This window comes from Lagenorhynchus albirostris, chromosome 21 (assembly GCF_949774975.1).
Source record: "Lagenorhynchus albirostris chromosome 21, mLagAlb1.1, whole genome shotgun sequence".
Taxonomy (NCBI): domain Eukaryota; kingdom Metazoa; phylum Chordata; class Mammalia; order Artiodactyla; family Delphinidae; genus Lagenorhynchus; species Lagenorhynchus albirostris.
Genome location: NC_083115.1, coordinates 16,339,114 through 16,364,266, shown reverse-complemented (window position 1 = coordinate 16,364,266; position 25,153 = coordinate 16,339,114). Strand labels below are relative to the sequence as shown.

The following is a 25,153-nucleotide window of genomic DNA, read 5'->3' as shown; positions in this document are numbered from 1 at the left end:
TTCCACACTTTCTTGAGAATAACTCTGAAATAAACTGAAACTTCTTAAAAGTCAGATTTGACTTGTACATAGACTTTGCATAGATTGAGGTATTTCCAGAAAGTCAAGATTTTACAAAATATTTGCACTTTAAACTTACAAGGTACATTAGAATTTAGGCCCGAAGTGAAACAGAGAATGATGCACCACCTAAAAAGTCATTTAAAAATGTGAAATTGTTACGTGAGAAAAATAAATTGTATATCTAATTTATAGGAGTATCATGTCAGTGATTTAGAGAATATATTAAAGTTGATTATTCTGTAGCTAGATTATAATATAGTAGTGTGAAAGGCAGAGTATATTTTAAAATCCAGGAAAAGATATATCTAGTGAATAAACACATTTATAGTATAAGCAAGTGACATTTTTGTTTTTAGTAGATGCTCAGTAATACTAGAGTTCTATCATTTTGGGGACCTAACCCTCACAGTCACTAAATCAGCACTGAAACTGTGTGTATTTCTGGTTTTACTTTCACCTGTCTGCCTATTCCTTCTCTGCCTTCTGCTGCTGCACTTGATATTCCTATTTCCAACTATGGTGGAAAAATAATGCATGATCAAGTCTGTATTTTAGAAGGATGGTACTAGTCACAGTATGGAGAATAGACTGGAGAAAAGTATAACTTGAGGCAGAGAAATCATTTTGGAGGCTGATGTATAAAAACGCTTGAGAGACTATAGTGGCCAATTCCATGGTAGTGACAGAATTGAGAGATCTGGACAAACAGGAGAAATATTTAAGAGATGGAATCAACAGACTTTGGTGAATGATTGATCTGATAGAAAATAGTCAAAATTAACCTCTGGGTTTCTGATTTGAGCAACAGTGTGTAGTTAGTGGTGACACCCAATGAGATACAGAATAAGGCAGAAGCATGTTAAGGGTGAAAGGGAAGAAGGTAACAAAGATTTGGAGCTCCCTCTGTTTTAATTATTTTTTTTTTTACAGTAGGTCCTTGTTTGTTATCTGTTTTAAAAATAGCAGTGTGTACATGTCAATCCCAAATTCCCAATCTATCCCCCCCACTCTTCCCCCCTGGTAACCATAAGTTTTTTTTGAAGTCTGCGAGTCGGTTTCTGTTTTGAAAATAAGTTCATTTGTGTCATTTTTTTTAAGATTCCGCACATAAGCAATATCATATGATATTTGTCTTTATCTATCTGACTTACTTAGTATGATAATCTCCAGGTCCACCCATGTTGCTGCAAATGGCATTATTTCATTCTTTTTAATGGCTGAGTAATATTCCATTGTATATATGTACCACATCTTCTTTATCCATTCCTATGTTGATGGACATTTAAGTTGCTTCCACATCTTGGCTATTGTAAACAGTGATGCAATGAACATTGGGTGCATGTATCCTTTTGAACCATGTTTTTCTCCAGATACATGTCCAGGAGTGGGATTACTGGATCACACGGTAGCTCTATTTTTAGTTTTTTAAGGAACGTCCCTACTGTTCTCCATAGTGGCTGTACCAATTTACATTCCCACCAGCAGTGCAAGAGGGTTCCCTTTTCTCCACACCCTCTCCAGCATTTATTGTTTGTAGACTTTTTGATGATGGCCATTCTTACTGGTGTGAGGTGATATCTCACTGTAGTTTTGATTTGCATTTCTCTAATGATTAGTGATGTTGAGCAGTTTTTCATGTTCCTCTTGGCCATCTGTATTTCTTCTTTGGAGAAATGTCTATTTAGGTCTTCTGCCCATTTTTTGATTGGGTTGTTTGCTTTTTGGATATTGAGTCACGTGAGCTGTTTGTAAATTTTGGAGACTAATCCCTTTTTGGTTGCATCGTTTGTGAATATTTTCTCCCATTCTGTGGGTTGTCTTTTCGTTTTGTGGTTTCTTTGCTATGCAAAAGCTTTTGAGTTTAATTAGGTCCCATTTTTTATTTTTGTTTTTATTTCCATTACTCTAGGAGGTGGATCCAAAAAGATATTGCTGCAATTTATGTTGAAGAGTGTTCTGCCTATGTATAGTATATAGTATGCAGTCGTACATTTGGGTATTTAATCCATTTTGAGATTTTTTTTGTGTATGGTGTTAAAGAATGTTCTAGTTTCATTTTTTTACATGTAGCTGTCTGGTTTTCCCAGCACCATTTATTGAAGAGACTGTCTTTTCTCATTGTATAGTCTTGCCTCCTTGTTGTAGATTAACTGGCCATAGGTACATGGGTTTATTTCTGGGATTTCTATCCTGTTCCACTGATCTATATTTCTGTTTTGTGCCAGTACCATACTGTTTTGATGGCTGTAGCTTTGTAGTATAGTCTGAAGTCAGGAAGCCTGATTCCTCCAGCTCCGTTTTTCTTTCTCAAGATTGCTTTGGCTATCAGGGTCTTTTGTGTCTCCATACAAATTTTAAGATTTTTTTTTTTTTGGTCTAGTTCTGTGAAAAATGCCTTAGGTAATTGGATAGGGATTGCATCAAATCTGTAGATTGCCTTGGGGAGTTCATTTTTAAATGGGTTAACTCTAATGTACTTTCAAAACATCCATTTCAAAACATCTTTGGAGAGTGAGATGTCTAAGAGACATTTACATATATATCTAATGACAGAGGTGTAGGGAAGAAAAACTACAGATCTGGGGATTGTCAGCACATAGTTGTTCACTGAAGTCATGGGAATGGATAAAATTGCTCAAGAAGAGTAAATAGGGTGAGAAAAATAGAAGGCCTAGAGGGCTAGAACACTGATGAATACTTGTAAGTTCATAAACTCATAGACAGGAGCCTGCAAAGGAACCTGGGACACAGAAGTAGGAAGAAAATGAAGGTAGGAGATATAGTGTAACAGAAGCCAAGGATAGAATTTTGAAAAAGAAGAATGTGGTGGTCAAAAATGGTCAAAGGCTGGGGAATGATCAAATACAAAACAACCTGAAAAGACTTATTTTTTCTTGACTATTCATTTGAGACACTGAAATACTTAAAAACTATAACAGTTAAAAAGAAGTTAAAAGACAGTAGTATCTATCGAATGACCTGCAACACTCTTAAGATCCACCACTGGTATGTTTAACGTACTTTGCCCAGCAGTATATCATAGTAGTTAAAGACGGAGGCTCTTAAATTAGAACACTTGAGTTTCAGATCTGTCTTGAGCACTTGGAGAGGTTCATCATTCTGGGCCTATAACATTAGGAGTATATTAGCATCAACCTTTTTAAGCTATGGAGGTTTAGTAAGTTATTATTATCCCAGTGCCCTCCACAACCTGGTCCCACATTCCTAAATAGCACCGTGCCCCACACTCCTTAACTGGCTCTCTATGCTTCATTCAGGTCACTCTTCTTGCTCCACCCCCTCCATCCAAGAAGCAGTGCCTACGTTTACATCTTGTTAATGCCGTACCTGCCTAGGACTCCTACCTAACCAACCTCTCTACACTTGGGGTCTATGTATGGTTCTCTCTGAAGCCATTCCAGTTTAATTTACTCATTTGACAATTATTAACTGAGCATACCAAGTATTTACTGGATACTAGGAATATAGCAATGAATAAGATAAAGACAGTCCCTGCCCTTCAGTGAAAATCCTAAATAAGTGACATGAGCTCTGAATCATAAAAAATAAGTAGGTATTTCTCATTCATTCATTCAACATTTATATACTGAGAACCCACTATATATTCAAGAACTGTTTCAGAAGCCAAGAATAAAACAATGAACAAAAATATAAGGGGGGAAACTCCCCTCTTGGAGCTTACATTCTATAGGGAGAAAACAGACAGTAAAAAATTAAATTATATGAGAGACAATGATAAATGAACTGAGGAAAAGTAAAGCAGTGAAGGTGGAAAGAATTCATGAGAGAAGGGGTTGCAATACTAATGAGTGGTTGGGAGGGGCCTCTCCAAGGCAGTGGCATTTTCAGCAGAGATCTGATGATGTCTAAAAGCCATGTAAATACTTGGGGAAAGAGGGAAGAGCCAGTGAACCAGGCTCTACTGAAGGACAATGTCTGGCACCTTTTAGAAAGAGTAAAGAAGCCAAGACGACTGAAGGACAGTTGATGAGGGGAAATGGATAAATGGATAAGGTTGGTGAAGTAGTACAGGGCCAGATCCCAGAGCCTCCTGGGTTGGAATTTTGAAAATTAACCATATGGTGGGTAAAGATGGAAGCTAGGATATAGTTAAAAGGCTGCTGCAATAAGTGGATTAAGAAATTAAAATTAGAGCTCAAACAAGGGTGGTAGGTATGGTGAGAAATCGTTGAAATCTGGACATATTTGGAAGGAAGAGTCAACAGGATTTTCTGAAAGATCAGATGTGGGGTATGGCAGGGAAGAAGTGGTAAAGGAAGACTATGAGGTTTTTGACTTGAACATGAGAAGTCAAATGCTATGGGAGAATTAGGCCTGGGGCCTGAGATGGGGAGTCTGTCCTGTACCTGTTCATTTGGAGACACCCAGTAGACTTCCAGGTAGAGGTGCAGCATGAGCTAGTTGGATTTATCAGTCTGGAGTTTACAGGGAAGATCTGTCCCCAAGATAAAATTTAGGACTCAATAATAGTTAGACAGTATTTAACCTTTAAAGCTGGACACCAATTTAGTAAATATAAATAGAGATGACCAAGATCAGAACCCCCTGTTAACACCAAAATAAGTGCAGAAGATAAAAAATGGATGAGCAAAGATGATTAAGAAGTAGCAGTCAAAGAAGTAAGGAAAATCACGAGTGTGGCCTCCTGGAAGACAAGTGATTCTGGATGAAAACATCAGTTCTGTAGATACAGAGAGAGCAGTAATATGAAGACCCAGAACTAAAAATTGAATTTATTTCCCTGGAAAATATTTGTGCCCTTGACTAGAGCATTTTCAATGGAACAGTGAGGCAAAAGCCTTATGAAAAAATCAGGAAACAATGTAGACAACTGTTTCAAGGAGTTTTGCTCTAAGAGGGATCAGGTAAATAGAACAATATCTGGAAGGGAAAATGGTGTCATGTCCCTTTAGGATGAATAAGGAGATGTTTGCACTGCTACCGAGAATGATTCAGTAATAAAAGAAAACATTAGGATGACAAAGAAAGAGGGGAGAATCGTTGGAAAACTGTCATTGAATACATGAGATGCGATAAGATCTAGTATACAAGTGGGGGTGTTATTCTTAGATAAGAGCAGAAAAGGTTCAAGTAATACAGCAGTACACAGACTCCAAGGGGCTGTGCATAGAATGCAGTGGCAGAAGGAGATCCGGGTACTTAAATGGGATAAAAGCAAATCTTCATTTTCACTATCTTCTAATATATCATTTCCTTCAACTATGAATGTAGTCGACAGATCACAATAGTTTTAGCAGCACCTGTGATTTTCGTTAGTGAGGGAAATGCAAATATCTTCACACTATAACATTTTCATATTATAAGAGTAACTATCTCAAAATATTGTTTATATTCAGACTACTTGAAAACTATGGTAGTTATTAGATCCACATGAGGTCTGGTGATTTAATGCATTAATAGGAAATATATATATTCCAATATTATAAATTTTACTTACACATAAGAGAAAATGCTCAAATTTTAAAATGAGATGTTAAAATTAAATAGCAATAGCTACACTATCTATGGTTTGTTACAGAAGTTTTAAAAAATTCATCTTAATACATGATTTATTCAAAATTCCAAGAAATGGTTCAATAAAAGAAAAGCCGGCTTAAACATGGTGTTTAAACATGAGTCATTTCAAGTAGTGACAGATGTATTTACAGTATTTATTTATAATTACACACAGAGCTGTGGCACTTCTCACAACATACTAAACAAGCATAAACTTCTAAAATGCAAAACGGCCCAGATTTATAGAAACTCTTTTTCTAAGTAAGTATAACTGATATTTCCTGTTTTGATTTTAACAACTGAAATGTCCAGTACTTCACTGCTCTCATTAGTTTGGAAATTTAAATTTTTGTAATTAACTTAACTAGAATTTTATTTATCTATTTACTAAAATATTCATGCAGAAAAGGACATGATTCATAAGGGTACATACAGTTCAATGAATTTTACATGAGCATACCCTTGTAACCAACACTGAGATCAGGAAGTGGAGTACTGTTAGAAAAACAGGTGTCCACTGATGCCTCTTCCTAATCATTACCTGCATAACCCTCCAAAGGGGTAAGGATATTTTTTTGAAAATGCTGCATCACAGAGTATGTGTATACCAGGCTTTAGTGGACTAACCAAACATTTCTCAGAACTTTCAACCAAATTTACACTCCAACTAGCAGTGTTTCAGAGTTCTGGTCCATTCACATCCATACCAACAACTGGCATTATCTCTGCATGTGTGTGTGTGTATGTTCATCTTGGCTATCCTGGTAGAGGTGTGGCAGGCCATACTATAGTTTTTTTGTTTTGTTTTGTTTTTTTATTGTTGGCTGCATTGGATCTTCGTTGCTGTGCATGGGCTTTCTCTAGTTGTAGCGAGCAGGGGCTCCTCGTTGTGGTGTGTGGCTTCTCACTGCGGTGGCCTCTTGTTGCAGAGCACGAGCTCTCTAGGCATGCGGGCTTCAGTAGTTGCAGCTCGCAGGCTCTAGAGCACAAGCTTAGTAGTTGTGGCGCACGGGCTTAGTTGCTCTGTGGCATGTGGGATCTTCCCAGACCAGGGCTTGAATCCGTGTCCCCTGCATAGGCAGGCGGATTCTTAACCACTGTGCCACCAGGGAAGCCCTATACTGCAGTTTTATTTCAGAATATCCAGATGATTAACAAAGTTGAATATGTTTTCATATGTTTACTGAAATTTGAACGTTTTGGTAAAGTACCCAGCAAGTCTTTACTCCTCTTCAAAATTTGATTATCTGACTTTTGCTTATTGTTTTCTAAAAGTTCTTTATATATATAAAATAAGTAAGTATACACATAGCAAATAATCTTTACCAAGCTTGTGACTTGCCTTCCTTTTCATTTTCTTAATGGTATCTTTTGGCAAATAGAAGTTCTTAATTCACTGAAGTTCAGTTTACCAGTTATTTCTTCCATTATGGTCTGTTTCAAGAAATCTTTGCCAATCCAGCAATCATAAAGATAAATACCTATGTTTTCTTCTAAAAGTGTTAATGTTTACATTTCACACTGAGATGCACAACACACTGAGATTCACAATTCACCTTTTATTTTATTTGAGCTGTAACTGACATACATTATATTAGTTTCAGGTGTACAACATAATGGTTTGATATCTGTATATATGGGGAAATGATGACCACAGTAAGTCTAGTTTAACATCTGTCATCATACATATATAGACTATCTTTCTTGTGATGAGAACATTTAAGATCTATTCTCTTAACAACTTTGAAATATGCAGTACAGTACTGACTATAGTTGCCATGTTGTACATTACATCCCCAATAGTCATTTACTTTATAACTGAAGTTTGTACCTTTTGACACCCTGTGCCCATTTCACCTACTTGCACCACGCACCCCCTCTTCTCTGTATCTCTGGTTTTGTTGGGGTTTTTTTGGGGGGGGGGTTGCTCTTTTTGTTTTTGTCTTAGATTCCACATGTAAGCCTTTCTTCACTTGGTATTGGGTTGGCCAAAAAATTCGTTTGGTTTTAAGTACACATTCTTCAGTTTCACCAAGAACTTTACTGAACAACGTATTCACTAACCGAACGAACTTTCTGGCCAACCCAATATAATAATGCCTTCAAGGTCCACTTATGTTGTCACAAATGGCAAGATTTAATTTTTTAATAGTTGAATAATATTCATTGTATTTACCACAATGTCTTTATCCATTCATTGATGGAAACTTAGACTGTTTCCATATCTTGGCTATTGTAAATAATGCTGCAATGAACATGGAGGTAAATATATATTAGTTTTTTTGTTTTCTTCTGATAAATATCTAGAAGAATTGCTAGATCATATAGTAGTTCTACTTTAATTTTTTAAGGAACCTCCATATGCTATTCCACAGCGGCTATACCAATTTACATTCTCACCAGTAGTGCACGAGGGTTCCAACACTTGTTATTTCTTGACATTTTAATAATAGCTATTCTTACAGGTGTGAAGTGACATTTCATGGTGGTTTTTATTTGCACTTCTCTGATGATCAGTAATACTGAGCATCTTTTCACATGTACCTGCACCATCTGTATCTCTTTAGGAAAATGTCTATTCAGATCCTCTGCCTATTTTTTAATTGACTTGTTTGTTGTTTTTACTACTGAGTTGTATGAGTTCTTTATATATCCTGGATATCAACCCCTTATCAAATACATGATTTGCAAATAGTTTCTTCCATTCAGGTTGCCTTTTCATTTTGTCGACCTTTGCTATGCAGAAGCTTTTTAGTTTGATGTAGTCCCACTTGTTTATTTTTGCTTGTTTTGCCTTGGTTTTTGATGTCAAATACAAAAACTTAACACCAAGAACAACATCAAAGAGCTTACCACCTAGGTTTTCTCCTGGGAGTTTTATCGTTTCAGGTCTTACATTCAACTCTTTTATCCATTTTAATTTCTGTGTACAGGGTAAGGGTAGGGGTCAAGTTTTATTCCTTTGCATGTGGCTGTCCAGTTTTCCCAATACCATTTATTGAAGAGACTGTCCTTCCCCAATGTATATTCTTGGCTACTTTGTCATAAATTAATTGACCACATATGTGTGTGTTTATTTCAGGGCTCTCTATTCTGTTCCATTGATCTGTATGTCCATTTTTATTCCAATACCATTATATTTTGATTACTACAGCTTTGTAATAAAGTTTGAAATCAGGGAGCATGATGCCTCCAACTTTGTTTTTAAGATTGATTTTGCTATTCAGGGTCTTTTATGGATCCATACAAACGTTAGGATTTCTTCTAGTTCTGTGAATTTTGATAGGGATGGCACTGAATTTGTACATTGCTTTGGGTAGTATAATATTTGGTAGTTCATGTTAACAATACTAGTTCTTCCAATCCATGAGCATGATATAACTTTCCATTTATTTGTATCATCTTCAATTTCTTTCATCAATATCTTAATAGTTTTTGGTGTACAGTTCTCTCAACTCCTTGGTTAAACTTATTCCTAGGTATTTTATTCTTTTTGATGAATTGTAAATGGAATTGGTTTTTTAATTTCTCTGATAGTCTGATATTAGTATATGGAAATGCCACATAGCTCTCTATATATTGATTTTTTTTAGCCTGCAACTTTATTGAATTCATTTACTAACTAACTGTAGTAGTTTTTTGGTGGAGTCTTCAGGGTTTTCTATATACAGTATTATGTTATCTGAAAATAGTGATGGTTTTACTTCTTCCTTTCTGATTTGGATGTCCCTTATTTCTTTTTCTTGCTTAATTGCTCTGACTAGGACTTTGAATATGTCAAAAGTGGTGAGAGTGGACATCCTTGCTTTCTTCCTGATCTTAGAGGAAAAGTATTCAGCTTTTCACCACTGAGTACTATGTCAGCTGTGGGCTTGTCATGTAGGGCCTTTATTATGTTCCCTCTATTGAGAAATCTTATGATAAATGGAGTACAGAAGCTAGGTGGTCACTCCATGTACTGGATCTTCACATTGAGGCTTACTGGTGACTTTATAATAAGCAAAAAACTCAGACAACCACATTCAAATGCAAAAAAAAAAAAAAAAAAAGGCAGGTCCATCTATCTATGAGTAATTTTAAAATGTTCTTTGAGTTTAGTGAGAACATTATCTATCCTCCTGAAGGAAAATTAAGTGCTAGATTTATTAAGAAAAATATACCCTAAGAAGATATTAATTCATTATATTGTTGCCATACTCCTGACCCAAACAAAAATACACAGAAATAACGGACATACCTGTCTTCAAATGGGCAAATGATTCAATTGCCTGATGGGAAAAACTTTTTATTCAAACAAATATTATCAGCAATTATTTGCTTTTCACTTGGAAAGGTAACAAAATAATATGCCACAAGATCGTACCTTTATGATATTACAAAGTACATAATTTTATTCAAGAAAAATTTGAAAGAAAAAGGAGCTTATTCCACTCTATTTGAAGTCAGAGCTGCCCTGACTTCAGAGCACTCACAAAACAATACATTTCTACTGATATACCATAATGTATAGACACCAAAGAACCTTTCAGGAATTGTGAAAATTGTGTAATAATATATAGTAGTTTTTCATAAAACTAACATAATTAAACTGATATAATTTCTTTGAGACAGAAGAAACATTAAGGTATGTGAATCATCCTATAATGCAGAGCATCAGTGTTAAAAGGCAGAAAACAGCTTCTATCCTACTGAGATTTACTGTAATAATAAGGTTTGGGTTATTAGACCTTTTAAATGATGTTTTATCTTTCATGGTTTTACTCGCAGATTCTTAGGATGTTTTTCTTTGTGTTTTTAATGAATGTAACTACTCCTCACACTCATATTTCTGGTTTGAAATGACAGCCATCTCTGAAGAGCATTAGCCTTCCATGAAGCTCTGCATTCAAGGGCTACAAAACATAACATTTTAACTCATTTTGATATTCCTAGACAACATTTCTTCCTGAAGACCATAAACTATATATCTATCCTACACTCCCTGAAGTTATGTACTGGTGTAGTTCAATACTTTACTCAACCATTTTGCTTTAAACTCACCATGAAGCACGTACTGTGTATGCTTATTGTCCACCATTCTCCATCTTTAGGGGGTGGAGGAAGTTTGGAAAGCCAAGTTAAACCAAAACAGAACCAATGTATATTCAGCTCCATAAGCAATCATCAGTACCTATTAAATAGTAGTTAACAAGCACTTTTTTCCCCTTAGGAAGCATGAGACCAGGAAGTACTTACGAATACTCCTTTACCTATTTTTTTTTTTAAAACTCAAAACCAGGAAGCTCCAATGTCTATGTATGTTTCAACATTTCCATATGTTACCTCCCCTGTGCAATTGCAAGCTTTGTCTCTATCCTACACCCTAAAGCACTATGAATAGCCTTCTCTCCCCAGTATACATTTCATTCTTAATCCCGTGAGTCATAAACAATAATATGAATATGATAATGAAAAAGAAAAAAATTACCAGCCACAGAATACAGTCTAAGTAATCCCAGAAGTACTTCTGCACAGGTTCAGTGGTAAGACACAACTGCTAATTGTAGGTAGACTTGTTCTTTACTAAGAAGTGAGCATGTGGCTAGAAATTCTCTACCGAATTGTTTTTCCTCATTATTTTCCTTTTGCATATAAATTTCTTCATTACAGAAGTGGTCTGCTGTTGTATAGTTCATTACTATTTTTATTTTAGGAGCTTTCATTTTACTGTGCAATCCAAGGCTTTCATCAGAGTTTCTACAAATCAGATGACAAGACTTTGCCAAAAATTATTTTAAAATATATTCTCATTTCCAAAGGAAAATGGGATATTGGTTGCTTTTAATAGATGTTTAAGAATCTGAATAAATGCTTCAGCATTTTGGATAGCCTCTTAACTTTGTAAGGATATCCCAAGAATAGGATTTTAAAAAAGACTGGAATTGAACAAATCCAGTTTTTCACTTAAAAATAGTTTTTCTTTATAAACAAAAATCAAGTTTGCAAGTTTGGGGTGGTAATGGTGACTATCAGACAGAAAATGGTAAAGGAGATTCAAATTATTTATCTGACCTCATTGTTTAAGTGACTTGAATAGTTTCATAAGCCATAAGAAAAAAACCCCACAAATGAACATTTTATATTCAGAGCAGTTTTCAAATGTATTGTTTGAAAACATGTATGTTCTCTGCATCCTGTTACTGACTTCTGAAAGGCTGCCACTGGGGAGCAGATATACCTGCCCAGATTTCCTTCTCAAGTATGTGTTTGTGAATGTTAGAATATCTTCTGTTATGCCAAGCACATTAGCTTTCAAGGATTCAAAGAAGAAAAACAAATCTGCATGATGTAGCAGAGGTGCAAGAAAATTGATTGTTGGAGTACTAACATATATGCATCACATAAATGTTCTTAGGCATTTATTTACAGTCCTAATGGCTCACTGCATGCCCTGGGTTAAACATCCGGCATACGAGACACATGCCCAGATTTAGAGAACCCAGCACTGTGAAAAGAATACAGAACTTGAAGTCAGACACACACACAGAATCAAATCCCAGTTAACCATTTTCTAGCTGTGTGAGCTTCTGCAAATTGAGTTTACTGAATCTTAGTTTCCTTGTTTGAGGATAATACAAATTCCTTTTCATAGTTATTATAGGGAATAAGCATATAAAACATACCCCAAAAGAAGGAAGCGATGCAGTAAACAGTAATGCCTGTTATTACTAACTTTCAACAATAATTCTGGGGCTCTTCTCAAGGAGAGAGAATAATGAAGAAGGCATGCTAATGTCATCTGAGTCCACTTCAGCCACAGGATTACATCTTAAGTAGACAGTTTTTTAGTAGACTGAAACAGTGACAAAATTTGGTATATTGATGTTGAAATACTAAAGGAGTTTTAACTTTCCAACAACACTTTGAAAGAAGTGCTGTATTTTTACCAAGAAACTGGGTAGTTTTACTGAATGAAGCAACCTGAGCAAAACCCAAAACGCTTTGAAACGTAATGACTATGGTGATTGAGATCATCCATAGTATCCAGTTATACTAAACAGAGTATAAACTAATTCATCTCTTTTAACTCAATTATCAAAAAGTGAGAAAATATTAAGACACTTTCCTTGAAAACTCTTATCTTCCTTACTCTAAAAAATCCAAACTTCAAATTTGTACTTCTCTATCTACCACAAAGCCATAGAGGTTCTCTGTGAATTTCTAGACTCTAGTTATTATTGCAGATGATGAGTGCTTTAAGGTGATTTGCTTGGGCTGCTTATTAGTCTATCCTATCACATCCAACTCAGTCATAAACACCACTAATTCTTGGTTGAAAAGAAAAATGGAAGGAGGAAGGGCTATTACAAGAAGGCAAAAGGAACAAACTGACACTTAGCATATACATTTGTATGCATATACATTTGTATGCATATATATTAAAGTTTCCTCTTTTGTTACTTTTTATTTTTACTTTTATTTTTAAGTACCATTACTTTGCTTCTTCCTATTGGGAAAGAGACTATATTTTCAATTATCTATTGAAATTGTTTACTAATGATTCTTGGGGACTGACTTTGAATTCAGAAAACTGTTCAACTTAGTATTAATTTCATTATTGGTTCTCCATAAATTGTGATGAAATTTCCATATGGACAATCATACCATAGGCAAATCATATCTTAGGTAAATCTCTTTTACACTTTTTTGTTCCCTGTATTTCTTTTTCTGTTCTTAGGCTTTGACTAAGACCACTCGTAAAATGATGAAAAGCAGGTGATTGTAGGCATCATTTTTAAGATATTTGCTAGAAATTTTAAGATACCCTTAACCTAATTAAGAAAGTTCACTTTCTTATTAATTCATCATGAATTAGCTAAATTTGGTTGGTAACACGTTTTCAAAAAACTTTTTGCTTCTATGTTCATAAGCAGCATTTGCCATGGCATACCCTGAAGGTGGTGAAAGTAAGCCTCTGTGACAGCTACTGGCACGTGCAGAAAGCCAGTCAACTCTGCAGGACTAGGAGAAAGGACACAAACTAGAGCATTCAACAACACCCTAGGGAAAGTGAGCAAATGGGAGGCTATCAGCACCCGACCTAGCTTTACAAGATTGAGAGAAAGGATACAATCTTGAGTATGCCCACAAGGCGGAACAGGCTTATCCACAGAAAAGATCTGAGAAAGCCTCAGAGTCCCTAACATGACTGAAGAAAGGAATTTCTCTCCCAAAGCCACCTAATTTTGGAAGAGGTACACTTCTTCAAATATGAAGAAAGCAATGCAAGACTTCAATTTCAAGGAACATGACACCATCAAAGGAGTACAATTTTCCAGTGACCAACTAATAAAGAATTCAAAATAGTTGTTTTAAGGAAGCTCAGTCAATGAGCTACAAGAAAACACACAAAGATAATTCCATAAAATCAGGAAAATAATACATGAACAAAATGAGAAGTTTAACAGAGAGATAGGATTCATAAAGAAGAACCAAATAGAAATTTGGGAGCTGAAGAATATGACAAATAAAATAAAAAATGTCATAGAGAATATCAACATCAGATTGGATCAACTGGAAGAAAGAATCTGTAGAGATCACTTGAAATTATCCAGTCGGGGGAACAGAGAAAAGAATAGAAAAGAGTGACAAAAACCTACATAACTCTAAAAGGAACTATCTGTGCATTACTGGAGTCCCAGGAGAAAAGAAGAAAGGGGCAGAAAGTTTAAGAAATAATGCCTGATGAAAAGAACCCCCAAAACAGAATTAAATCTGAATTTTCACAATTAGGAAACAAATACAACTGTCACTGAACAATATATTTTTAAAAATACTTATACATATGTATATTTACATAAAAGTCTTTGGAAAAAGTCAAAGGATTGCTTTGCTTATTAGAGGTTATCCCTAGGGAATGTCCCTTCCTGATGTAATTAAAATTGAGGGAAAAAAGATAGTTTTTAACAGCAGTAAAGTTACTAAAAAGTAGACTTATTTTCAAAACTACTCTCTCTAAGCATATTTGCTAAACACAAACGTGCAGAATCCTGCCCTAATTTATTTTCTCCACTTTGCAAAATACTGTTCTCCCAGCATAGTACCACCAAATTTCAACCCTAAATCATCTCCTCCAAGATACACCCCCTTAAGGCTATCAGTGTATTTCTCAGCAGAAACCTTGCAAGCCAGGAGACAGTGGAATGAAGCATTAAAAATGCTACAAGAAAAAAAAAAAAGCCAACCAAGAGAACTTTACCTGGCAAAGTTATCCTTCAGGGATGAAGGATAGATAAAAAACTTTCCCAGACAAACAAAAGGTAAGAAGTTCATCACCAATCGATTTGCCTTACAAGAAATACTGAAAAACATTCTTCATGCTAAACACACTGGTAAAGGCAAGTATATAGTCAAATTCAGAATACTCTAAAACTGTAATATGGTACTAGAAAACAGTTAATAAGATAACATTAGTAAGTCCTTATCTACCAAAAGTTACTTTAAATATAAATGGATTAAGTTATCCAAACAAAAGGCACAGAGTGAACGAATGGATAAAAAAGGAAGACATAACTATATGCTGCCCTCAAGAATCTCACTTCAGCTTCAAGGAGACAAATAATTTCAAAAAAAGGGATGGAAAAAGATATTTCACACAAGTGGAAACCAAAAGAAAAAAACAGAGTAGCTATGCACTCATCAAACAAAACAGACGTGAAGGAAAAAATGATTGCAAGTGACAAGGTAAATGAATAAAATGAAAGAGGAGACATTAAACTCATACTACAGAAATACAAAGGATTATAAGAGACTACTATGAACAACTGTATGCCAACAAATTGGATAACCTAGAAGAAACAGATAAACCCTTGAAACACAAACCTATCAAGACTGAATCATGAAGAAATAGAAAATTTGAACAGACCTATAACAAGTAAGGAGATTGAATCAGTAATTAATGACCTCCTAACAAAGAAAAGCCCAAGACCAGATGGTTTCCCTGGAAAATACTACCACATATTTAAAGAAGAATTAATACCAATCCTTTTTCAAACTCTTCCAAACAATTAAAGAGGGAACACTCCCAAACTCATTGTATGAGGCCAGTATTACACCAATACGAAAAGATAAAGCTACAGATCAATATCTCTGCTGAATAGACATGAAAAATTCTCAACAAAATACAGTAAACCAAATTCAACAGCACATTAAAAGAGTCATACACCATTAACAAGTAGGATTTATCCCTGGGATGTAAAGACGATTCAACATCTGCAAATCAATCAATGAGATATATCAATTAACAAAAATCACATGATAATTGATGTTGATATAGAAAAAGCATTTGACAAAATTCCACATCCTTTCATGATAAAAACTCAATAAATTGGGTATAGAAAGAATGTACAACAACATGATAAAAGCCAGATACAATAAGCTCCCAACTAATATGTTCAACTGTGATAGGCTGGAAGCTTTCCCTCTAAGATCAGAAACAAGAAAGGGTGTCCTATCATCAATCTTATTCAACATAGTACTAAAGTACTATCTAGAGCAATTAGGCAAGAAAAAGAAGTGAAACTGTGTTTGCAGATGATATGATCTTCCTAAAGACTGCACCAAAAAAGGGTTTGAACTAATCACTGATTTCTTCACTAAAGTTGCAGGATTCAAAATCAACATACAAGGACTTCCAAGGACTTCCCTGGTGGTGCAGTGGTTAAGAATCTGCCTGCCAATGCAGGGGACACAGGTTTGAGCCCTGGTCCAGGGAGATCCCACATGCCATGGAGCAACTAAGTCCCTGTGCCACTGCTGGGCCCGTGTGCCACGACTACTGAAGCCCACGCACCTAGAGCCCATGCTCCACAACAGAGAAGCCACTGCAATGAGAAGCCCGCGCACCGCAACAAGGATTAGCGAAGAAAGCCCATGTGCAGCAATGAAGACCCAACACAGCCAAATAACAAAACAAAACACAAAATCAGCATACAGAACTCAGTTGCATTTCTACACTAATAATAAATTATCCAAAAAAGAAATTTAAAAATCCCATTTACAACAGTATCAAAAACAGTTAAATTCTATTCCTAAGCATTTTATTAAGGAGGTGAAAGCTCTGTACATGACATTCATGAAAGAAATTAAAGAAAACAAATGGGAAGCATCTTGTGTCCAACTATAGATATCCAACTACCTAGATTGGAAGAATTAATATTGTTAATATGTCCACACTACCCCAAGCCATCTATAGATTCAATGCAATCACTATCAAAATTCCAATGGCATTTTTCACAGAAATAGAGAAAGCAATACAAAAATTCATATGGAACCACAAAATGATCCCAGATAGCCAAAGCAATCCTGAGGAAAAAAAAAAAAGTGGGAAGCATCACATTTCCTGAAATCAAACTATATAACATAGCTACAGTAATCAAAACAGTATGGTACCACCATAAAAATCACATAAACCAATGGAATAGAATTGAGAGCTCACAAATAACTAATGCATATGCCATCAATAAATATTTGACAAGAAAGCAAAGAATATACATCAGGGAAAGGACAGTCCCCTCAATAAACAGTGCTGGGAAAAGTGAATATTCACATACAAAATAAGGTGAATAACTACTTCCTATCTTATACCAGTCGCAAAAATCAACTCAAAATGGATTCAAGATTTAAATATAAGACCTGAAACTGTAAAACTCCTAGAAGAAATATAGGGAAAAAGCTCCCTGACATTAGTCTTCACAGCAATATTTTGAATATGACACCAAAAGCTTTTCATTTTGTTGATGAGCTTTATAGATTCCCTTTACTGCTCCTTGAGCCAGAACCACAGATATCTTCTAGATATCTTTGCTCCACATGGCTCACTTTCAACTTTCAAGCTGAACTGAGTTTAAGTCAAGAAAAACCAAAATAGTAAACAAAAAATTATCAACCCTCAACATCTTCTAATTAGATGTCATTTTGAAAGCTGATGTTCTTCCCTGATCTACCTGCTGACACTTTTTAAAAACATCAAATACTTGAGCCTTGCATTCTCTCCACGTTTTATAGTTATATCACCAGGAGAAAAAGGTTGGCATATGTATAATGCCATCTTACCTATAAACAGAGTGTCATTTTTTAAAACCATGATTTCTGTCTTATAACTGAGTAGCAATAATCCTTTACATATTCTGTGTGACAGCACATAGTCTGCTATTGCATTTTGATCCAAACTGACAATATCTGTCCTTTGATTGAGGTACTAAATCTGTTTATATTTAAAGTACATAAGTATATTGATAGGATATGACTGATATGATGGTATTTAGGTCTGTCATTTTTTAAATTGTACTGGGTTTCTTGTGTTTTACTCCTCTGTTCCTCCTTTCATTCCTCCTTTGTGTTAATTATATATTTTTAGTATTCCATTTTAATCACTCTCTTAGCTTTCCAGCTAATCTCGTTGTATTATGTTTTCAGTTGTTCCTCTGAGGATTACAATATGTATCTTAAACTCATCCCAGTCAAGTTAAAGTTGATATTGAACCACATCAGGTAAAATATAGGAACTTTTCAACAACATAGCTCAATTTATCCTTTAACATGCTATTGTCATGCACACACAACAAACCCACCAATCCATCAATGCACTGTTATATTTTGCTTTAAACAGTCATATGTCTTTAAAATATAAAAAGCAGAGAGAAAAATAGTAACCCACTATAATTAGGAAAGCTCCATTTTCTAGTAAGAATTTAAGTTTGCATAATATAGATATTATGCTACCATTTATTATTTTACACCAATATTTTTAATTAGTATAACTATTAAATATCAGATATATCACTGAATATATTTTATTTATATGCTGTTCACATTTCCATTTTATTAGCTAATTATTTTTTTTAATTTAGCACAATCATAAAGGGAAGAAAAATCCTTTTAGTACAAACTGAAATAGGATCACGTTCACCTGGATTCTCCTAATAGTATCCTAACCAGGTTTCCTGATCCCAGACATACCCTTCAATTGATTGCCCACTGCTACCAAAGTGATCATTCTAAAACATAAATGATGTCACACACTCTAGGAAGCCTGTCATGACCTTCGTCACTCAAGATTAGGTGACCTTCCTATGATATTTTGTGCTTACCTCCATCACAGCATGTGTAACATTACACTGTATTTGTCTTCTGATTAGCTTGTATCCCCACGATGAATTACGTACAGGTAGGGTCTATGTCTTACCTTTATACCTCCAGTACCTAATAAACATCAGGAACATAGTAGAGACACAAGAAAAGAGTTGCTGGATAAAAACAACTGAATGAGTACATTTCCAACTGCTTCAGTTTGTAAGAGTCTCCAAACTACTAATTCTTAGTATATTTCTAAATGTATTCAACACACGTTCATTTAGCACTTGTAATATGCCAAGTACACAGGGAAAGACATTATATTTTAAAAGTGAAACGTAGAAGGAAGATAGCACAGTCTAGACTAACTGAACTTAAATTATATCACCTTCAGTCCTAAAAAGTTAATTCCTTTCATCCAGACTTGATTTCCATTATAGTAATAATCTGGCTCATTTTGTTAATATTATACAACTTATACCATTACACAAAGAAATAGGGTAAATGTGTTAACATACCAGAGATACCATGGCCCAACCAGTCTTGTTATAGATGAACTCCAAGTTGTTCCTTCTTAAATACAGCAAACCACCCACAAGTGACACTAACAAGGCCAAAGCAATGGTGCCAGAGTAGTTGGGTGGTCTGAAGACACGAATCTGCAAGAATACAATGAAAGTTTTTAAAGTTAAAGAAAAATATTAATCTTTTTCGCTGAACCATATTCTAGTCCTTCCAGTCTTTTAACACAAATAATTCAGAAAGGTGTCACCTTACTTTTCATACCTGGAAATAACATTCCTTTTGCTCTTTATGAGTCAAAAAATACATGCCTTAAAACATCATAGCTATGTAACACGACTTGCTCTTCAGGCGCTTTTAGGTGAATACAGTTAAATATATGCAAAACCTACTTATATTCATCCCAGAGCTGTTCTGGTTCACCCATGGAACATGGAATCATCTGGTAAAAAGTAGAGGTGAGATGGGGGGTATAATACTTGTATTATTTCGAATTGGAACTTTTTAAAAGGTGTTTTTTAATAGCTTTATTGAGCTATAATCCATATACCATACAATCCACCCTTTGAAAGTACACGATCCAATTTTTTTTTTAGCATATTCACAGGTATGTGCAACCATCACCACAGTCAGTATCAGAACATCTGAATCACTTCAAAAGGAAATCCCATACCCTTTAGCATTCACTCCCTTATTCCTCTCACCCTCCAACCTTAAGCAACCACTAATAACTCTACTGTCTGTCTCTATACATTTCCCTATTCTGGAATTTCATATAATATGTAGTCTTTTGTAACTGGCTTCTTTCACTTAGCATCATCTTTTCAAGGCTCATCCTTGTTGGAAAATGTGCCACTGCTTCATTCCTTTTTATGGCTGAATATTCCATTGTATGGATATCACATTCTGTTTATCCATTAATCACTTAATCAGTTGATGGGTATTTGGGTTGTTTCCACCTTGTGGCTATTATGAATAATGCTGCTATAAACATTCTTGTACACGTTCTTGTGTAGGTGTATGTTTTCATTTCTCTCAGGTATATACCTAGGAGTGGGATTGCTGGGTCACATAGAAACTCTATGTTTAATGGTTTGAGGAATTGTCAAACTGTTTACCAAAGTGGCTGCACTATTTTGCATTCCCACCAGTGGTGTATGTGGGTTCGTATTTGCTTATGACATCATTTCTTGATTCTAGCCACCCTAGTGGGTGTGAAGTGGTATCTCACTGTGGGTTTGATTTGCATTTTGCTGATAACTAATGATGTTGAGCATCTTTTTTGTACTTACTGGCCACTTGTATACTTTCCTTGAAGAAATGTCTATTCACATCCTTTGCTCACTTTTTAATTGGGTGGCCTTTTTATCGGTTATTAAGAGTCCTACATATATACTAGATATAAGTCCCTTATAAGAAAAATGATTTGCAAACACTTCTCCCATTCTTGGGTTGTATTTTCAGTTTTTGATGGTGACTATCAAAGCATACAGACTACTTTTTTTAAAGTAGCTGTAATTTTCACAGACCTTGGTTCCAGTAACATTCCCCATGAGAGGAAACCAAGGCTTCTAGGAGAGATGGCTAACTGAGCACTGGGTAGAATAGATGTGTAGATACAAGATGATCCTGAGACATATTATGTCAGAAAGTAAGAAAGTGTTTAAAAGAAAATGATGGAGACATGTTACAAGGACAGGGAAGCCAGCATGAAGGGACACCCACTAGTCAAATCTAGAACAATTTTGGCACCAAAACATTTAGGCACAGTAATAACTTACAAACCACTGGAGGAAAAAAAAAGCAATTCATGAGTCTGTACCAATGAATGAGTAAGTGATGAAGAGGGGAGGACTCTTGCTTACAGTAGAATGCTATGAGCCAACTAGAAATATGGACAAAGTGCTGGAACTGGAACATCATCATTTTGCAACCATCATGATAAAAACTGGATCAGGCAAGGTTCATCAATGGATGCTAAATATTGACAAAATTTTGATGAGGAGTAAGATATTTGCATGATCTTAAGGTATCTCCACATAGATAGCTTACTAATTAGAATAGCTTACTAATTAGAAAGTGGGGGGGGGGAGAATAGTAATTACATAATGGAGAAATAAAAGACACCATGATAAGATGTTCAAAATTAACATCACCAATGAGGGACAGAGGGCATCATGGGCTATACATGTAGTTAGAACAAAACATGACCTCTGTGGTATTGTGGTCAAGAATGCATTAGCAGAATCCAGTCAAAAAAAAAAAAAAACATCAGGCAAATCAAATAAGGATCATTCAGTTCAAAAAGTGCGAGAGGATTATATTCTTCAAGATGTCAAAGTTTTAGATAAGTTATGGAAATGTTCCAGGTTAAACAAGGCTAAAGGACAAGTAAATGTAATACCTAACTCTAGACTGGATCTTGTACTGAAGGTGGGAAAATATTATTAAAGGATAGTATTAGGTCAACTGACAAAGCTAGAATATATACCATAGCTCAAATAGAAATATTATACCAGTGTAAATCTGTGAAGGTGGTAACCGTACCATCTTCATGTATTTCTTAGGAGATGCAATTCACCTTAAAATGGTTCAGAAAAAGACTGTGTGTGGGTGTGTAAGTATGTGTGGAGAGACAGGGTGGAGGAGAGGTAAGAATAAGAATGGCAAAGCAAAAGTTGTAAAAAGTCAACACTGTGTGAATCCTGATAAAGGGTATACACTGGAACTATTTATACTATTTTCATCTGTGGAACTTTTTAATTTGAAATTATTTATAAATAGATCCACATTTGTAAAAAAATATCTACTAACAATGCGTAAGTATGATAATAGGTTAGAATCATTTCTGATTAAAATTTAGTATTTCTTATAAAGAATTAATAGTACTTTTCCATATTACCTTTAATATTTTGTACCAAATAAATGATACATTGTAGAGCTGAATATCTGCCAAAACATTTCCAAAAAACTGATGAGTTAGGAAGTAAGTTTAGCCACCGAAATATCATTAATACCTATATTATTTTATTTACAATGACGGTAGTATAATATGAGAGACGTCTTTCTCAACTGAGAATAAATGTGTTTACACCTTATGGTAAAAATCAATGCTTCTGAATTACTTCTAAGGTAAATATAATTTTAAAGTAGCTGGTTATAATTGTTCACTGTAGAACATTCTGGTGACATTAAGCGCTCCACACAGACATGAACTATCATCAACATTTTTGTTCATTTACTTGCTGAATAAACTGTCTATACATCTACACTCATATTTATGCTTTACTGAGTCATACTATAAATACTATTTTCTTTTTCACTTGTTATACCTTAAGCTTCTTTCTACATCAGATACTCTTGCACACCACTGTCTAGCCTCTGGCACACTTAATTAGTCTCTTACTTTTACACATTTGATTTCTTTACGATTTTTTCCATTAAAATGAACTTTAAACTTTTTTTCCTATGGTTAAGAATTTAAATCATTCCTGATTATATCCTTAAGTTAAATTCCTTCAAGTGGAGTTATTAAGTTAAATTCCATAAAATAAAGACATGACACATACCATTAGAATAGTTACACCAATTTATATCCCAAGCACAGTATATGTCAGTGGCATTTTCTCACATGGCTCATGAAAAAGTGGGTATTATCCCATTTTTATTTGCTCAAAGGATAGTTAAAAATTATACATCTGGCTTTTTAATTAGAATTTCTTTGATTACTAAGACCGCTGAGCAACAGTCAGTATATTTTTTAGCCTGTGAAATTACTTTGTGCCTAACTTATGTATTCTTTAATGGTTGCCTAACTTATATATTCTTTAATGGTTCCCTGATATTTTAAGAGCCATTATTTTAAAAACCATTTAAATTCACCTAACTCAAAGTTTAACTTACAGCTATCAGATGCAGTTTTCTTGAAGCAAGGAGAAATGTTCCATAGAGAAATTGAAAAAAAGAAAAAAAATCCGGTGGCTTTATTACAACGTTCTACCAAACCACACTAATTAGCCTGTTATTAAAACTGGTAGGGAATATGAACATACATGAACATCCGTTCTGTCAGCAATCCACTTTGCTAGTTGCTCAGCTGCAAATCCAATTCTTTGAAGGTCAAAAGTATCAGCTCTCTTGGGTCTGCCTTTTGGAGGAAAATGCATAAATGTAGGAGCAGAGTTCATGTTGAGCTGTAAAACATGAGATAAAACATACTAAATACAACATCCCACCAATCTTTATATATCCTTCATCTGACGTTTTATGGGGTTTTTTCCTGCATGAATTCTGGAAAGATAGCGTTTATTATGAAAATCCAAGTGGCTTTCCAGAGCTTAACTACTGTTTTTAGTCATCTTACTATATTGTTGAATAGAAAAGAACTTAGGGATTAGGCCAAGCTTGCTGAACCTTCACATTTAACATACATCATTCACATTCTCAGCTGCATCATCTATTTCATCGGCCATTTCCATCTTTATTTTCTAGAATTCTACAACTAAAGAATGAAATGGTTCAAAGTGCAAAATAGAAACACTGTAATTTGGTGGTACATGGACTGTTTTCACTTCTTAAGCAGTTATTAAAGAAAAAGGACCGGCAATATATCATGTAATTAATTTCAAGTATATTGACTTCTTTGTTAAAACTTTAAAGACTTTTGTTCAACTCCTCCATTATTTCAACTGTCTCAAAATGGTTATATCTCATAACTATTTTCTAAAGGCAAGCTCCATTTGAAAAGTATACTGAATAAAACACTACTCTAGTATAAACAATATCATGTCTAAAAACAAATATGAGGTTAATTTGCATTGAGAAGTAAACTGCAAAACATACATACAGATTAAACTCTTGCTGCCCAAGAATTATGAAAAATGTTTCAAATGAAAGGCAAAGAGATTTTTGGTCCTGACTTCCAATATATAGTTCAGAATTCCCCAATAATGAGAATAAAAAGCAAATTGAAGTAACAACAAACATCAGATCATGCTTGCTGTCATCAAGGTAAAGATACAGCAGTACCAGCTGTGGGCCTGCATGTTACGGACATTAAGTAATTTTTATTAAATTGAACAGAACACAGTCACCAATTCCTCTCTTCCCTGTGATTTCTCCCCCTCCACATTTTGTTCATGTGTTTCCTGACAGATGCGCAAGAGATAGCTACAGCCAATATGTAAGCCAATATGTAAATGTAAGATTCAAGGGAGAGGAAGTACCCTGCATTAGAACAATCAGAAACTCCACGCTAAGACACTTCACATCCTAGAATTTTAGAGTTAAAAAAATACAATTCAAAGCTTTCATCCTAATTAAAATGTACAAATTCCCAAGGCTACACAAAGCAGGGTACAACACACTCCTGACTGCTAGTGCAGAGCACCTTCTAACACATCATTAACTTTTTGGCCTGCTGTCAGACACTTAGCCTCAGTCATCACACGGGAATCACATATAATTTACTTTCCAAACAAGTCTCCAACAAGCCAGAGATTGTCAAATTTCTTCACTTGTTCTTAATATCATATCCAGACACCACAGCGACAGTGCTTTAAAACATCAGTTTAGAGAGAGTACTTCAACAAAATGCGATTCAGTAGTTAGCAAGAAAGAAAACATACGCATTAAGAACCTTTTAGTAGTTCCCAAGTAAAACAAAATATACACTTCGCTATTTTTGTAATTATAATTCCCCATAAAAATCATTAGCAGCTATAACTTTTATGCAATGCTGCATTTTAAAATGAAAACTCTCATTGCTAAGCCAGGGGCTAGGTTTTGGAAAAACGAAGCAGTGCTGTGTTTGGAATTCTGCTGATTCAAAATTAACCTGAGGAAATTTTTCAATTAAAAACAATCTTGACTTCAACTCTTTTTTTTTTTTAAATAA

The 25,153-nt window shown here is 34.9% G+C and overlaps 1 protein-coding gene across 5 annotated transcripts in view; it reads right to left on the bottom strand.

Annotated features, from left to right (window-relative positions):
* The window catches only part of TUSC3 (tumor suppressor candidate 3), a 183,553-nt gene that overhangs the window by 78,418 nt on the left and 79,982 nt on the right, over positions 1 to 25,153 (bottom strand). For all 5 annotated transcript variants that reach the window (XR_009538279.1, XM_060136534.1, XM_060136536.1 and 2 more), the window contains 2 exons: positions 23,310 to 23,450; positions 19,254 to 19,394 (listed from right to left, as the gene is read on the bottom strand). Coding sequence is in view for 4 of the 5 variants with exons in the window: in XM_060136534.1 (XP_059992517.1) it covers positions 19,254 to 19,394; positions 23,310 to 23,450 (282 nt within the window). In the remaining variant the exon portion in view is untranslated. The remainder of the gene's footprint in view (positions 1 to 19,253; positions 19,395 to 23,309; positions 23,451 to 25,153) is intronic.